A 17,390-nucleotide genomic window follows, 5' to 3' on the forward strand; every position below is an offset into this window, starting at 1 on the left:
AACTTTTAAAAATATACTTTTAATTATCATCTGAGAATCCAAGACTTGTAAAATTTCAATTTCATGGCTAAGAGAAAATCAACAAAAATGTAAATACCTGTTCGATAGAGTTAACAAATACGAACACAACAACGTATATTTTTTCGAAATCCTTTCAGATCATGGCGTGTTACAGCTTTAATTAAGACAACAATTTACATCGATGTAGCCTCAAAGTATGCTACAAAAAATTATTTGCTACTTATTTGCAAATTAGGAAAAATGTCCTTGCTCGACCATTTCTTTACGCATTTTGACAGGACCTTTCACATTCGATTCATGGGCCCTAAATCTATCAGTTGGCATCAAAAAATTATGGTGTTATCTAAGAATCCAACACTTGAAAAATTTCGGCTTTAGGGCGAAGGCAAAATTATCAAAAACATAAAATCCTGTCTAGATCCGAAAGTAACAGGACGATTTGAATGTCCTTTGGCCAGTTAATAGTCCTTTCAAAATAATATTGTTTGACACTAATTTCAGCTTGATTCTTACAAGGATATAAAGGATATTGCGATTTTTCAGTGTACGAAAAAGTCTTTTTTCCTCGGATGTTTAAAGGATTTTTAAGGATATTCTTTCGTATTCTCTGTCCAGATGCTAATATCTATTGATCCTGAAAAGGACATCAAAATCGTCCTATAAATGGCGAAGTTGCGGCGGAAAACTTGATTTTTGACAAATTTTGCATGGCACCCCCTTAGAGAAATTTCCGGTGATATTTTTTGTCGGATTATGAAAATCCTTGAATGCCAATAGATAGTTTTCGTTTGTTTGATCACAAAAACACATGTCCTTTTGAAATCGGTTCAGATCCTGCCAAGTTATATCTATAATTAGATGCGAATTTGCATTTTGTACATCCTGAAAGTATGCTACAAAAATTATTTGCTGCTGCATTATCTACAAGTTCGTAAAATTATCCTAGTTCGGCCATATCCTCCCGCATTTGGACAGGATATATTGGAATCGATTCGAGGATATGAAATCCATCACATGACATCGATAATTATACAAAATTTTCTCTACATACATAAAATTCTTCTTAGCAACAGCAGCACGATTTAAACGTCCTTTAACCTGTTGCTAGTCCATTCATTTAGTGGGTGATCATTGTATATATATATTTATTAGTTTGCCTGTATAAATTAGATTATAGAGTATGGAAATAATGCATTTCTATAGGAGACACATTTGTTCAACAAAGGTTACTAAGCGTGCTGTGCTCTTACAAATCCTATGCTTAATGCTAAAGTCCCACGCCGAGGCCAGCTGTGGGCGTAAAATAGAGACACTGCAGCGCCTCCTCGAGAGCACGCTGGCAGGCCAATGTGGAGGTGAAGCCGCCGGCATTCTCCTGTGGCGTCTCGGTTCGTATGTGATGAATGTAGCCCATGGTCTCTATATCGATGGCATGCGGCGCCATCGGTCCCTCGGTGTATGGTAAGTAAGGTTCGTAGTTGAATAGAGGTCCTTCCTCAGACTTGGGCACTGGCAGCAGCGTTGGATCAGCCGATTGACCAAATTTGATGCCTGTGGAGAATTCTGTTGCTGCTTTTGGTGGCGGCAGCTGTTTCTCTTCCTCGCGCTGCTTTTCCGCCTTCTCGGCAAACTCGCTGACAATTTGGGCAGCATCTTTGCCGCTATACATGAGCTCTTCAATGAGCGCCTGCTTGTCGCGTGCCTTCTTCTTCTTGTGTTCCGTCTCCAGCTCATCCAATTCCTTCTTGCGTGATTCCTCCTGCGCCCGCTCTATCTCCAACAGTTCCTCCAGCGCGTATTCGTCGCGTCCAACACGTGTTTTGTTGCGCTGAATTACTTCTCGATTGTCACGCTTGTATGCTTCGATACGTTTGTTGGTCTCGATGACTTCGATGTTGTTGCACAGATTGTAAATGATATCCTCAATCTCCTCCAGATAATCGTTATACTCCTCCAGCGAGGCAAAGTCCTCTTCGCGCTTATTGTAGTCCCGCAATATTCGCCTCCGTATGTCCACCTCCTTCTCAACCATGGGATCCTCAAACAGCTGCTCACGAAAGTTGTTACGCCGCAACGGAACCATGCACTCAGGACAGGCGCCGGAGCCCTTGAGAAAGAGCATGTCCACGCATGATTCGCAAAGTGTGTGCCCGCAAACGTTCACCATCAACTTGAGAGATGGGTTGCGATACTTTGTGGTCTTGCATCGTGGGCAAGCCTGCTCCTCCATGGTTAAATAAATATGTTTATTAGCAGGCGGCACTTAGTTGAAAATGCCGACAGAGAACAACAAAATTGTATTACTCTTCCAAAATTAACAAAACCAGCGTGACCGCTGCTTGAATTGCAAAATATACGATTTTGCATGAGAAAATATACCAAAACAACTACCAGCTGGCTACACTGCAGAATCGATAACCGATTAGTGTTGTTAGTTTGCAACGTACGGTAACCTTAATTTATCGATACCGATAGAAGACAGCGGGCAATTCAAAAGCAAATAACATGTAACTGAATATTCATTTTAAACATTTTATTTCAAACAGCATACGCGTTAATTTTCACATTAAGAGTAGAATTTAAATATTGTTTTTAATATACACGCACATTAATATATTTAATATATATATTTTTTTAATATGATTATATGCATTAAATATTTAAATAATTTACATCGATCAAAACCTTTTCTTAGATGTACGTACATTTGTTTTCAGCAGTATTTTTTTTATTTGTTATGTATATATATTCTTGCAATAATTGCGTATTCATGTGTGTTGTGTCTGTGTATGTATATAAGTAGTTAAAAGCATTTCCAAGCAGTTGCACAAACATTTGAAATCATTTAACAGTTTAGTTGGATTCGTTAGTAGCAGTTGCATTCCGTAATACTTCAGAAAAAGGTGTGTGTATGTGTGGTTGTGGATGTGTTTTGATATTAAAGCAGCACATTTTGAATTATGAGAAATATATATTTAGTTATATACTTAAAATGCTAGAGTGGGCTAGTAAATTTAGGCTAACTTACTGGCTACAATGTTGCTTGGGCTTACATAATTTATACAATCTTGTTGAATGTGGAAAAGAAGAACATAAAACAATAAACATATATGTATGTATTATTGATTTTTACATATACAGATACAGATATAGATAGAGATACGAATACAGATACGGGTACAGATACGAATATACGTATATTAAAAAGAAGAAATCGACACGAAAACCTAAAAATTATAAAAGAATCAAAGGCGCGCTTTTTCTCTGTATAGGTTCAACAAATTTTCGATTCGATTTGTATATCGAATCACTGTAAATATCACAATTTAGTTAACACATACTATACAATGCATACAATTAAAATATATGTATAATCAATTTAAAACGGTTCGTCATTAACAATAGTTTTGCTGTCGTAGAGCAGATACAAACAAAACAAAAAAAAAACATTTCAAATAACTCGTCAGGGGAGCTGCGGCGATGTAGTCAAGTGAGGTGGATGAGGGACACAGTATTAAAATTGGTTAGCGAGCTAGCCCTGCAATGCGGTGACCTCCTCCTCCAGTTCGGCATCGACCTCATCAATCTTGGAGCCGCTGCAGCCGCGACACTTGCAGCAAATAATGCACGGCGCCGCAAGCAGCAGCAACGGTGATGCCACCAATAATAAAATGCCAAAGCCAGCAAATATGCCAATAACTTGAGCACGATGCCACACAACGGAGGCACGTGAATGACCCAATTTATTCTTGCATGGCCCCTTGTCGTAATGCCGCAGTAGAAAGTCATCCTGTGGATGGAAATACGAGAGAGATGGGATAAGTAAGTGGAAGAGTGGGTACAGAGAGCACACTCACATCGAGACTGGCCAGGCAATACCAGCAGAAGACGTGCTTGCAACGCTTGCACATCATCTGAGCGCAGCCCTCGTCCTTCTCAATGGGCACCGCGCACATGGGGCAGCATTTGATGAGCTCATTATCGAACGGTATGCCAATATCATCCTGTCCATCGGCAATCAGGCGTCGTCCGAATTCCTCGCAGCTAATGTTTGGATGATACTGCAAACGAGACGAGACCAGACGCGAATTCAATACATTTGTTGACTCACAAGCAAGGTTAAAACTTACCGCCTTCTTGCAGAGCGCACAGAACTCATCCTTACACGACGGACAGTGCACGGATATGGAGAGCAAGACGCTGGGCGTATTGACGCCCTCTAACTGCGGTGTATAGCTCTGCGATGTCGAGGGCGATTCATCCATTTGGCAAATCGAGCCAGTTCCATTGCCAACCATAGCAGCTGGCGCGGAAGCAGGAGAAGTAGCTGCTGCTGCGGCTGCTGCTGCGGTTGCAGCTGTAAATGGAGCTGGGGCACCCACCATGCAAATTGTCTCGCAGCCCGCACGTGGGCACCAGGTGCGCGTCTTGTCCAATTCGATTTCTGTGTGAGCGAACGAAAGGCAAACAAAGTGTGATAAATGTGATTCGATTAGGCGAGAGAGATTAGCAGGTGACGACAACACGTACCTCGATTCAAGCGATAACGATGATGCTTCTTCAGCAGATTCGTTGTGGTTAGATTCGCAATTTCGGGCAGCGAAATGGCGCCTTGGGCTGGACACTTGGCATCCGGGCAGGAGATCTCGTAGGCGCCTTCGGTTATCTCAAACTCCACATAGGCGCGCATGCACTGAAAGCGGAAAGGGGGAAATGTGAATACGAGTTAATACGTTTAGAGATAAGAGAGAAGGGAACGAGAGTGGAAGGACGGAAGGAAGGAAGGCAGATAGTTGGCGAGTAGAGGATGCAAAAGTTTTTAACAAAACAACTAAACAATTTGGCAAGTTGCGCCACATAATCCGCTTTGAGCTCGACTCAAGCAGAGTTTGGTGCTGGGTTTGCCTCTCAATTCCATTAGCTTGCCATGGCAACCAATAGAATGCTCCTCATCCCCTCCCCTTCCTATCACATCCCTTAATGCAGCATGGAGTGTGTGTGACGACCCTTGGGCAAAACTTTTGTCAAGGCATTTTGTAAATGCTGCAGCAGGAGTTGGAGCCAGAGCAGCAGCCACAGAAGTGTGGCTGTCAAAATTATTTCATTTTTAAGCACCCCCCACACACACTCGCACACACCGTATACACACACATTCGGTGACAACCACAAAGTTTCAGGCAAAGCGACAAAATGCTCTGCGGAAGCTGTATAAATAAAGATTTAAAAACTTTTGCCCCGGTCTTCTTCGTTCGGCCTGCTGCCATGTCCGATATGTATTTTTGCTCGGCCTCCGCTTTCACTTGGTGCGCATTAAAGTAATGAAATTGCAAGCGGAAACGGAAATGGAAATGGAAGCGGAAGAGCTGCCAAATGCTGCTGCTACCTACATACCTAGATATAGCATAAAGTGTTTTATACCTTAACATATTTTCAACTTTTTTTCTTTTTTGAAGCCACTTTTTCTCTATAGGTCAAGCTGCTGTTTTTAGTCTAATGAATTAAAGTCAGGGTCAGTCAAAATTGTAGCACAGTTTGTTGGGCAGGCACAAAGCAAAAAAGTTTTTGTTCAGTCGCCAAATTAATCCTTAATAGGCAGAGGAGCAAAGAAAAATACAATTTTTTGTTGTGGTTCGTGCTCTTTAAGCCGCTTTTGTCACTTTGCAAAGTTTTCAGTTTGGTCTTTAATAATTAATATTAAATGCAAAAATTGCGGCGACAATTTAATGTTCGGCAACTGCGTAATGATGGAAATCTTCCCGTTTGAATTTGCCGCATTGACATTTTGTTTCATTATGCAGGCAAAACGGCAGATTTACGAAAGCCCGCCTTTGCAATTTGTGTCTGCATCATATTTTTAATCGCGTCCATCAACTGCAATCCCGTTTGCTGCATATTTTACTTAATCCGCCGGCAGCTTGACGCTTGCAACGGGCTTACCTGGCCATCAGTCAGAGCGCACAGAGTGGCATTCATCTCCCCTCTCTCTCGCTCACTCATAGCCACAGCAACTGCAACAGCAGTGGCAGAGGCAGCCACAGCCGTGGTATAAGCTGCACAAAGCTTTCTTAAATGAATATGCAACGGCAAAGGCAGCGATAGGAACAGCAACAGCAACAAAGACTGCAGCCAGCAGCTGTTGCCACAATTTAGTGGCCTGCGGCCAGGAGCAGCTGCATCAGTGTCCTCCAATTTATATAGCGAATAATGGAGGTTAAGTTTTCACGTAGCTTTTCGACATTAAAACAATGCCAGGCAAGTGGAGCTGAATCAGCTTTGAAAAAGACTCAAAGTGGAGCTTAATTTAAGCAATAGCTGCTCGTAGAAAAGCAGATTTATTTTAATAAAATAAAGTGCTGAAGCTTAGCTTTTAGTGTGGAGGATTTGCGCATTGCGATGATAACTTTAAATATACATATATTGCATGTAAAAAATAAATATTGAGTTCGAAAGTTGGTTGAAAATTATGTTTAATATTATTTTTAAATATTTAACAATACAACCTTCGATTCGAACATTTCAATATATTTTCATTCTATCACATATATGCAATAATAACTTTAAGAGAAAAATATATAGAATTAGTTGGTGAAAAGTTTATTAAAACTTTGAAGATAAAATAAAAACAAAACATCTTCTATTGATATTCACATTCCGCACGTATTTTGAAATATTAAAATACCAACACAAATGAAAAATGTTTGATTAAATAAAGTATACAAAAAATAACAGTTTATTATTATTATACATTGAACAATTTAAGCAAATTTCCAGCATTGTATTTTAAGGGAATTCTTGCTATATGACAATGAATTTCTTTAGAGTACTAACTTAAAAGTCTTCAACTCAAAATATGCAGATTGAGTTATTATAAAGTTTGTTAAACTTTGAAAGTCAAGGCTAGGAACCACAAATAATATTCTATTTCTAATCATATTCCAAACATCTATAACTGCAATATTCAACACTAAAATTCTCAATGTATTTATTTTACAACATTACATTTAATTCAATATGCAATTAATATAATTGCCAATAGCAATAGCATTGAAGAGCATAAATAAAAGCATGATTTAAAATTTAATTAAATCAAAATTGCAGACGAGTTCAGAGCAAATTAGAAAAGTTTGAGGGAATTCATAAATTTAATTGGTGGCGTATTTTGTAACCGCAACTAGAACACAAATGAAATTCAGCTAAGCTCATTAGAGGTCGCACTCACACACATAGCGACTCACACACACACATACATACAGTGAAACAAAAGTCAAATTGTATTAATTTACAAAAGCTTTCGGCACTCGCTTGGCAACCTTTCGTCATGTCAACAGTTTTTCAGTTTTACGTTTTTAAGCGCTCAATTGTGTGGCCCATTAAAAGTCAAATGCCACAGAGCACACACACACACACGTAGGGGTAGGGACAAAGTGAGATATATAAAAATATTAGTATTAATAACGGCACTTGGTAAATTTCCGGCTGTGCCACATAAAGCACTTTACGGGGCAGGCAGCAAAAAATTGAAGGCGGAAAGTGCTCACAATATCTATAAAATGGCAACCAGAGGAAAGAGCGATGAAGTGGGAGAGAAAGCGAGAGAGAGCGAGAGAGAGATTGAGTAGCGACTGAACCAAGTGGGAGTTGCAAACGAAATAAACAAATAAAAATTGACAAAGTTGCCATTTACATACATGTTGAAACATTTTTTTATCAGCCTGAACAGCAGCAGACGAAATGTTTGAGTGTGTGTGTGTGTGTGAGTGTACGTGTGTAACTGTGACTATGAAACGCTGATATATGTGCTTTATTTAAGAGTCAACCTCGATGAACGCCCTGCCCCGCCCCCGCCCTCTTTGAAAGCTCTCGTATTGGGCTGTTTATCACTGTTGGTTGCGCTGTTTGCGCGTCTGTTCTGATGCCATTTTATGACACACGACATTGTTAGCAATAAAACAACATTTGTTAACGCTTTCATTCCATTTGCGCCACACCAGCAGCAACAGCAACAAACATTTAATATATTCTCGTACGCCATTTATTGCTATAGGCCAAAAAAAAAAAAAGACGAAAACGAAAAGTCCTAAGTGCCAATGACATTTGCTTAAAAAGCTGCTCAATAACACATCAATCATTAGAGCTGGAAAAAAACCCAATTTTAAAACAATATTTTCTTTACGATTACTAAGCGTGTAATTTACAAACATTACATGAAATGAAAGCACATTATAAACGTTCTTTGCTAAAAATCTGAGATCTAAAAGCTTATTTGTTAAGAAATTGTTCTATTTGAACAGTATATTAAGCTTTATAAATATGTATAAAGCATATAGACAATCTCTTGAAACCAAATAAAGCTCGTTTATTGCCAATGAATTCACATTGTATATAATTTTAAATATTGCAACATAAACATTGTTGCCTATGGATCTTTTACATATCGATCAAAGCATCGATTTTTGAGGATATTAAAACATCTGAGCTCTTTAAACCTCTCGAATTTCTTGCCAAATAAGTATTTAAATATATTAGAAATGCTTTAATTTAAACAGCAAGTCAGCTCTCAAATTAAATTCGTAACGTAAAATCCATAAACTCATGATATTTTTGTTAGATCAATATGAATAAATTTAGAAAATAACATATTATTCTGTAAGAATTTTAAGACAACTTTGTTCAGTGTTCAAAAGTGGTGTTAAAACATCTTTTGATTATCCGTCTAGATTTCATTACTTATCAGTATTTAAATGTATAGTAAATGAGTCAATGGCCTTAGTAGCTAGCACTCCCTTCTTTTAGTTATAATATTATTTTGTATAATAATTAACATGTAAATAAATAAATGTACAGTAAATTCAAATTAAATTCGACTGATATAATTCCCTTTAAGTTAATATATATGTATAAAATCGAAAATTACTACATATGCAAAATTCATTAAGTATTTAAAGTCACTTTTGTTCAGTGTTCAAAAGTAATGTTAAAGCATCGTTTGAATATCTGTTTAAGCAACTTCTTAAAATTCTTTACTCTTCAGTATTTAAATGTAAACGCAATGCTTCACATTAAACAGCACGTCTAGCTCTCAAATTAAATTCGTGGAATTCCCTTTAAGCCCAAAGCCTTCTCTTTAAATACTTGACACTCTTTCCCTAGCAGTTAGAAATGTTTTACAAAGCTGTTGCAAGTTGGCGTTTATGTGCTGATGTCTGCTAAGCCTGATTGACGCAGACATTTCGATCATAAAGTAAAAATGTGCAAATAAAAGTTGAAATTAGCCGCAATCATAAACAAATTTATTGTTGCATACTTTCCGGGGACAATTTGGACGCAGTTAACGAGTCAAATCGCAACTGAGCACAAACAAATGCTGCAGCTGTTGTTGTCTCTGTGCTCTGTGGCTGCTGCTAGTAATTGCAGGACATTAAGCTGGGCAGGTATTAAAGGACCTTGTCGTCGTCTGTCGTGCATAAAAAGCATAATGAATGCTGGCCCAATTTCGCGCACACGAGCACAAGCAGACATGTGTGTGTGCTTCGAGTCGATATTATCCTGCAGCCAATTACGCACACAGCACAACTCGACTATAGCTGGTCAGTGTCCTGTGCGCTGTGTGCCGTGCGCTTTAATCTAACTCATTAGCAACGACACTTTAATTAATAGACTCAACGCTCACTCTGCTGTTCTCTCAGCTGACAGGATGACAGGACATCGCAGTCGCAGTCACAGTCGCAGCATCAACAGAATCTTGCCACCTTGCCACCACCATCTTTATCCCCATGACGAGATCTCGTTGTATCCGTTGTTCTCTATGACCACGGCCACTAAATGAATTGCCTCGCCAACGCGCTATAAATGCAAATTTATGGCAATCATTACGTAAACGTCACGTTAACATTTCCCTTACGTTCGTTGGTTCATCATCCCCTCTGGTTCATCATAAACATTTAATGCGCATTAAAAATGCTGCAGTTTGATTTAATTAATGCAATTTGCAAGTGATTCGCAATTGCTTAATCGACTTTGATTTGACAGTCGCACTTTGTGTATATGTGTGTGTGTGCAAGCTTTACAAAATTTTGTTATTCTCTTTGGCAAGGATGATTTTACGACCACTGCTTATAACTTAATCCCAACTACACTTTATATTCTATTATAGTGCTATAACTATGTTATTATAAGATGTATGCTTACTTCAGAGTAATTATACCCGCTACCCATAGGGTAGAAGGGTATTATAACTTTGTGCCGGCAGGAAATGTAGAAGGAAGCATCTCCGACCCCATAAAGTATATATATTCTTGATCAGCATCAACAGCCGAGACGATATAGCCATGTCCGTCTGTCCGTCTGTATGTCTGTCCGTATGAACACCTAGATCTCAGAGACATTTGTTATGTTTGCACGCAGATCAAGTTTGTTTCAAATTTTTGCCACGCCCACTTCCGCCCCCGCAAATCAAAAAAATCGAATTACAAGCGTAATTGTAAAGCTAGAATTGGTATTTTTGGTATATACAATAATGACTATAGTATTTATGATTCCTGAAAATTTGCTTGCGATCAGATAAAAATTGTGTAAGTTATTAAAGAAATACTTTCGTATGGGCAAAAACGCCTACTTACTAGGGGTCTAATTTGCTTTGGCCGACAATCTGGTATATTGTGCCGTCTATGGTATATTTTGAATGCGGTACTATATCGATATACGAAATATACAATTTGGTATATTTTTAGTATTTTTAGCATATTTGGTATATTTTAATAATTAAACCCCAAAATATATTTTTAGTATTTTTGTAGTATAATTGATATGTTGTTTTGAGAATAATACCGCAAAATATATTGCTTTTATTCAAAATGGGTAGCGGGTATCTCACAGTCGAGCACACTCGACTGTAGCTTTCTTACTTGTTTTTCTACTGCTTGTATTAGTTTTATTACAGATATTCTTACAACAGTATCACTTTTCTGCTAGTGTTTCGAGTAGTTTAACTTCAATTTATTGTACTTATTAATAATAGTACTGATATAAACATTTTTACTTATCAGTATTTAAATATAGAAAAAATGCTTCAATTCTATATTATCTATGTATATTATGTTTTTTTTTTCGTCAAGTCAATCTGTTTTAAGTGGAAAAGATCGAATTGATATAAACTCTTTTTTGTTCTTCTTTTAAAACACGTTGAAGTAAAGCTCTGCCCATCTACTTAATTCTTCTTCTAGCTAATGCAACTTTATATTATCAATTTGTGCTGCTATTAGTTACTAATGCTTTCAATAGCTGTCTCAATTTACTCCTGTTTGGCTCTATTACAACTGCTTTTTACTCTTTCCAGTTGTCTGCTACTCGTTTACAGCCTCTTTGGCTCTCTATTGCATTCAACTCCTACTGCTAAGAGCCTCTCTTTCAATATCCTAGTTCATACTACAGTTATTACATTTTATTATTTGTATTTCTCACACAGAGTCCAGAGCTGTGTCTGCTCTTTACAACTCTCTGTCTCTCTCTCTCTCTCTCTCTCTCAATAGGTTCTTCTTTCTCGCTTTAGCTACGCCTTTTTTTGCTCACACTCTGCGGCTTTCTCCCGTTACTCCCATGCCTTTGGTGGGTTTAAGTCAATCCAATAAGCGACAGGAACAACAGGGATTCGGACTGACTTTGCGTCTGAAAGCGGGTGATGGACTTGTGGGAGACACAGGCTGCAACTGTCGGGACAACATTGTTCACTCCCTCGCAGGATATTAGATGGAATCCTCTTAGCTGTTCCCGTTGCCTTTCCCGTTGCTGTTGCTGTTCTCGTTGTCGTTGTCAACGTTGCAATTGTTGTGAAAGCTCTCTGATTGAAAGCGAGCAGCCATAACAAAAATAAAACAATGTTGTCACAAACTCGAGTCTTTCCTCATGTGTACCATAAAACAAAGCTCTACCTGATGCATGCCACATGCCACATGCCACATTCAACATGCCGCAAGCCGCAAACATTGCAAATTTAATGATGCCGCCGGCACAATTGAACAGCAACAACTTGCGAGATGGCCGTTTAAAATGCATTTCGAGCATCACACAAAAAACTTCAATTCACAACTCAACTCGACAGAGGGAAAAGGTGAAATATCATCATAAAGAGACGACGTTGAAAAGGATTCCTGCTTCCCCCCTCCCTTGCCACTCGAACGCATTTCCATTCGTTTGTTTATATTTGTGTAAAATTGAATTTAAATTGCAGCTCAAAGCTTCGAAACTCAATCGATTCGCATCGGATCTCATCGCGACTATTTGTCCAGCATCTATCTGGCTGAATAAATGTATCTGCCAGATACATTTTTAAGCGGCTTTCCCGCTCACTTCCTCTTGAATTCTTTGACTACAACACCGCCCCTCCCCCCGTCGAAGTTTCATTCAAATTATGCAGAAAATGTTCCGAGCTGATTTATTCTAAAGCACTCGAACTGAAATGAAAGAAATACAAGGAAACAAGATGAAAGCAATTCGCATACCCTGCACAAAAATGCAGAGCAAGAAGAAAAGGGTATATTTCTGAGTAGGTCTTAAAGTTCTGTCTCTGTGAGAGACTATTCGGAATATAGATTGACACATTGGCTTGAAGTGGACAATCGCTGAAGAGCTATTGTTGAAAATATTATTTTGAAAAAGTCGAGTGAAAATTAGAGTAACAAAATCAAAGCTGGAAGGTTGTTGAGAAGCTTAAAATTTGTTTCAAATTGAAATGTTGTAGAAATTCTAAAAGCCAAACTTGAGGAACAATTTGTTTCATAATCATAATTAATCAAACGGGGCTACAAAATAGTTTTAAGTTGAGATAATTTAGAAATACTCCAAAAGCATTTAAAGCAGTAAGTTGTTATTTATAACAATCTGAGTTTAAAAATTGTTTTAAATTGAGATGCTATAGACATTTATTAGGTACAATTTTACTCCTTACTTGTTATAATCGAAAAGTGCAACAATATTCGTTTTCAAACAAAGGGTATCTTCAGTTCCACCCCTGAACTAGCTTTCATTAAAAAGAGTCTAAGTAGAGAGTTTCCCCTACGTATCCTTTGCCCATTGTAAAAGACCGGACTAACTGGTCGTCAGGCAGAAATGTAGCTAGTTATTTGGAAAGCTTTCATTTCATTTAGCCTCGCTTGAGTGCGGACTGTTGGCAGTCATTAATTTCCGCTTGGAGGCTGCATCCTGTCTAGACGCTGCCCCCAATCGAAAGCTATGCCATAAAAATGTAAAACAAACAATTTGTAACAAATATTAAATAATTGCAATTGCAATTGTCAAATGCAAATTCAACCGAGAAAACTTGCAATTGAGTTGCAATTGTCCGAGGAGCAGCTGCTTTAGAATTATGCAATTGAGAAGATAAATGTTGCCCCCAAGTGCTCGCTGCCCTCAAAACACATGTTACGACAGCTTTATGCAAGATGAGAACTGGTGTGGAATGTGTGGGGGGTGTGTGGCAAGTGTGTCGACATATTGCTTGTGGCAATTGCACTTGCAACCAGCAGCACCAAAAAGTCAAAAGTCATCTAGTCAACGTCGTTGACGCGCTGCGTGTTGCCAAATGCTTGCTTCCGCCTTTGAATGTACACACACTCACACACATACTCTCACAGACACAAACACACCCACATTCTCACGCACACACACACACACACACGCTTTCGCAGTCTAACGCAATCTTCGTGACATCAAGGAAAATGCTTATGTTCACTTCACAAAGCAAGCAATTTAGCGCATGCGACTTGAAGATACTCTGCAAACGTCGTGCTTGAGTCGATTTAAGGCAGTTTCTTTTCACATTTTATGTGCTTTTTATATCTGCAGAACATTTTTAAAGTTGTTTGAAGGCCACGCTTAAACGACTTTAAAATAAACAACTTTTAAGTTCACTAAGTTGGTATTCGAAATACGTTTAAAGTTTAACACTTGGATTTGAATTTAATTTGTACCAATTTTAAATTTTATTTTTAGTAATTTAATTTAAACAATTGTTTTCTAGAATTTAGGAGTAATTTTTTATATGTGTAGAGTATTTACTTTTTAAGAATTCAAAATTAGACGCAACCTTTTTAAGTGAATTTATAAGTTAGTGACATTTAGATGGAATACGAACAACAATTTTTAATGAAGGATGAAACAAATTGTATAAAATTTACAACCCACTTATTTTATGACATATCCCAAAAGACTTTTCAAAAGTGATTAAATTAGTCAGTGGAAACTGCTTAAAGCACTTGAAAGTCAAGGAATTTCGTTTGCAACATTCTCAATTTGATATCGAGGCAGACAATTTAATATGCAACATAGCTTGGGAAGCTGAAGTCAAAAGTTGCACTGCGCAATTTAACTTTGCTGAGTGCAAAATTTAATTTAAGCTGCGCGCGTTTCGCGTTTTGCTTGCTAAATGAATTAACATTTTAAATGCGTTTTAATTGTGATGACACTGCACACACATATACACAAACACACACACCTGCTTCAGTATGTGAATGCATATTGCATTTTTCAAAAACTTTGCGCGAATTTAATAATAAAACTGAACTTTGTAGCTGGAATTGAAGCGTGAGTGAAATGCAGAATATCGCAAAAAGAAAAACCAAATAAAAATGAAATACACACACACTTGCAGGTGAAAAATAATACACAACAGCAGCAGCTGAAGTTGCCTGCAGCTACGTGTCTATGTGTAGAAGGTGTAAAGTGTGCAAAATGTGTGTAAATGCAATTTGGCAGCATTTTGCCCGCGTTTTTCCCTCTACAATTTTCCAAAGCGTTCGCTCGCAATGTTTGACATATTGTGCGAGCATGACGTAAATGCAATTGCTGCAAAATATCAAATAACCTTATTGAATAACGCCACCAGCTGACCTCTGCTCCCTCCTCCCTATGCTCCATCTCTCTCTACACACACACCCAAGTGCTTTGACGCGTGACATGCTGTGCGTCAAATGCCATTGCATACTTTTTGGCGCACCATTGTCAAAGTTCGTTCGTTCATTCGTTGGTGCTGCTGCTCTGGGAATTGTGTGCTAGGTTATGAAAGGGGAGTGGGGTGGGAGGGAATAGTATATATCTCGCAAAGTAGGGCTTTGAGCTCAGCCAGAGATAATGTGGCTTGGATGACAAAGCAATTTGCAATTGGCTGCAGCAGAAACTTTCACTACTTTTGTGGTTATGTAATTAAAAATTTTTAAATTGTAGAAGCGCATTTGCCTTAAGTTTATTAGAAAGCTAAGCTAAATTTCTACAATTTTATTGTTCCATTGATTGAGATTTAAATACTTTTTATAATTCTTAAGCGGTTGTTAAAGTTGTGGCGCGTCAAAACTTGTAAACTGTCTAATAAACTTTACTATTATTTTCGGAATTTATTTTACTTTCATTACATTGCTTTACTTTCATTTACTTTACATTTTCAGCACAACATAACATAGCTGTCCAAACTATATTAATATCTGCGTACATAACTGTCGAACTATTAAATAAGTTTTGCCCTAATGCAAAATTAATTTAATTCAACTTAAATATGTTCATGTGAGAATAGTCAAAATGAAATCAATTAAAATATAATATGATAAATTGTAACATAATTACTATAAAATATACTCGTATATATTTCATTATTTATATTGAAACATATTTATGATATATTTGCACCAATATAATATTATATTGAAGCTTCATTAAAATATACGTATATATTTCTTTACAATGTATTATTATTATGTATTATTTACATAACAACGTATTTCAAACATATTTTCTAATAATTTCAGCTACTCTTGATACTAAATTAGCTTTTAAAGCAGTTAGTTCTTCTAACAATTTGGAGCATTTGTGTAGTGATATGTCATAACTACCTAATTATGTCACGATTTGATTTTACAATATTATTAATTGCCTAAATATTTTAGCAATTTCATATAAAATGTCAAAATATTGCACACTTGCATAATAATTGCTTTCACGCAAAGTTTATTAATTTCAAAATAAATATGCTCATTTGGGAATAACGAATTGCTCTAATTAAAATATGATTCATATGGAAAACATAATAAAATATACATATTTCATTTCTATGAATCTATGCATATTGCAACTGCAAAGTTTAAAGCATATTTGCCGAGCCATAATATGATTTATATTGCAAGTTAATCAAAATACACATATTTTATTATTATATTATTTATATTGTAGCATTTTTGTTGCTCTTACTTTCACAACAAAAGTATAAAGGGGCACTTAGTACGTCAATCTAGTAGAGTATTTGTGTGTCGATATGTCAGACACACCTAAGCACTTCCTTCACGTTCTTCGTTGTGTTACTTTACAACAGACTGAAGTAAAAGTATATGGAGTACATATGTATACTATATATGAGCATGACAAATACTAGCAGCGGCAAGCAGTGTGTGAAACTTTTTCAATTTGTGGCAAGTTGAAAAAGTGTTGCAAGAGGAGCCAAAGTCAAATGTTTGACGTGCGTAAATGATACACACATAAATGCTTGTATCTATAACGCGATTGTTGTGCGGTCTGCAAAAGTAGATGAGTATTTGTGGTCGGATGTGTGGGAGTGTCGAGCTGTGTATGTGTGAGTTTGTTGTCTATTTGCACATGTCATTCCTCTCTCTAGCACCAACTTCCTCTGACTGCTGCTCTGCTGCGCCCCCGCGCTGATAACTCGCTCGTATTTTGCTTTTGTCGAAACTTTGCCGCGTTTTGGAACTAAAAACTTTTTCGGCTGTTGCAGCTATAAATACCAAAAATACCCAGTTGTGGCTGCCACCCCCGTTTTCCCCCTTCTCCCTTCTGCCATCCCACTCTCTATAGTCAGCCTAGCACTTTGGCAGCCAACTGCAAAGTTTATTGCGTTTCTGCTGCAATTCGCATTCACACAAAAATTTTGTTAAAGCAAAGTTTGTGCTTGTTTGCAACTTGTTTCGGTTTCTAGAATTCCCAAATGCCTTCCACTACCACTTCCACATCCACTTCCCCTAACTCGGCATGTCATCAAATATGAAAAGAATATGCATTTGCGAGCAAGTCTCAGACATGCCGCTAAAAAGTAGAAAAAGAAGTTCTACTTCAAGGATTTTGCTCTATGCCATTTGAAGTTGCAATTTATGAGTGGCATTCGCGTTGAGGCAGCAACAGCATCAACAACAACAATTGTGCCACTGTCTGCTGTTTTGAGTAGTGTTCGAGTTCGAGATAAAAAAAGAAGAAGACAACAACAAGTTGGACAGTTTAATTATTTGCTCAAAGAGCAAAAACTCGACAACTCTTTCAGCTGACAATAAGTACATGAAAACTTATTAAGCAGCAACAACTGTCAGCCGACCAACGAGGGC

The 17,390-nt window shown here is 37.6% G+C and overlaps 2 protein-coding genes across 3 annotated transcripts in view; both read right to left on the reverse strand.

Annotated features, from left to right (window-relative positions):
- Positions 1–1,147: 1,147 nt before the first annotated feature.
- Positions 1,148–2,362, reverse strand: LOC117570944 (CDK-activating kinase assembly factor MAT1). The gene has a single exon (XM_034252878.2). The coding sequence runs from the start codon at positions 2,249–2,251 to the stop codon at positions 1,289–1,291; it is 963 nt and encodes a 320-aa protein (XP_034108769.1). The 5' UTR covers positions 2,252–2,362; the 3' UTR covers positions 1,148–1,288.
- Positions 2,363–2,786: 424 nt separating this feature from the next.
- The window catches only part of LOC117572229 (uncharacterized), an 82,067-nt gene continuing 67,463 nt past the window's right edge, over positions 2,787–17,390 (reverse strand). For both annotated transcript variants that reach the window (XM_034254907.2, XM_034254908.2), the window contains exons 5-8: positions 4,552–4,714; positions 4,152–4,465; positions 3,879–4,082; positions 2,787–3,811 (exon numbers count right to left, since the gene is read on the reverse strand). In XM_034254907.2, the coding sequence (XP_034110798.1) occupies positions 3,554–3,811; positions 3,879–4,082; positions 4,152–4,465; positions 4,552–4,714 (939 nt within the window). In that variant the 3' untranslated portion in view covers positions 2,787–3,553. The remainder of the gene's footprint in view (positions 3,812–3,878; positions 4,083–4,151; positions 4,466–4,551; positions 4,715–17,390) is intronic.

This window comes from Drosophila albomicans, chromosome 3 (assembly GCF_009650485.2).
Source record: "Drosophila albomicans strain 15112-1751.03 chromosome 3, ASM965048v2, whole genome shotgun sequence".
Classification (NCBI taxonomy): domain Eukaryota; kingdom Metazoa; phylum Arthropoda; class Insecta; order Diptera; family Drosophilidae; genus Drosophila; species Drosophila albomicans.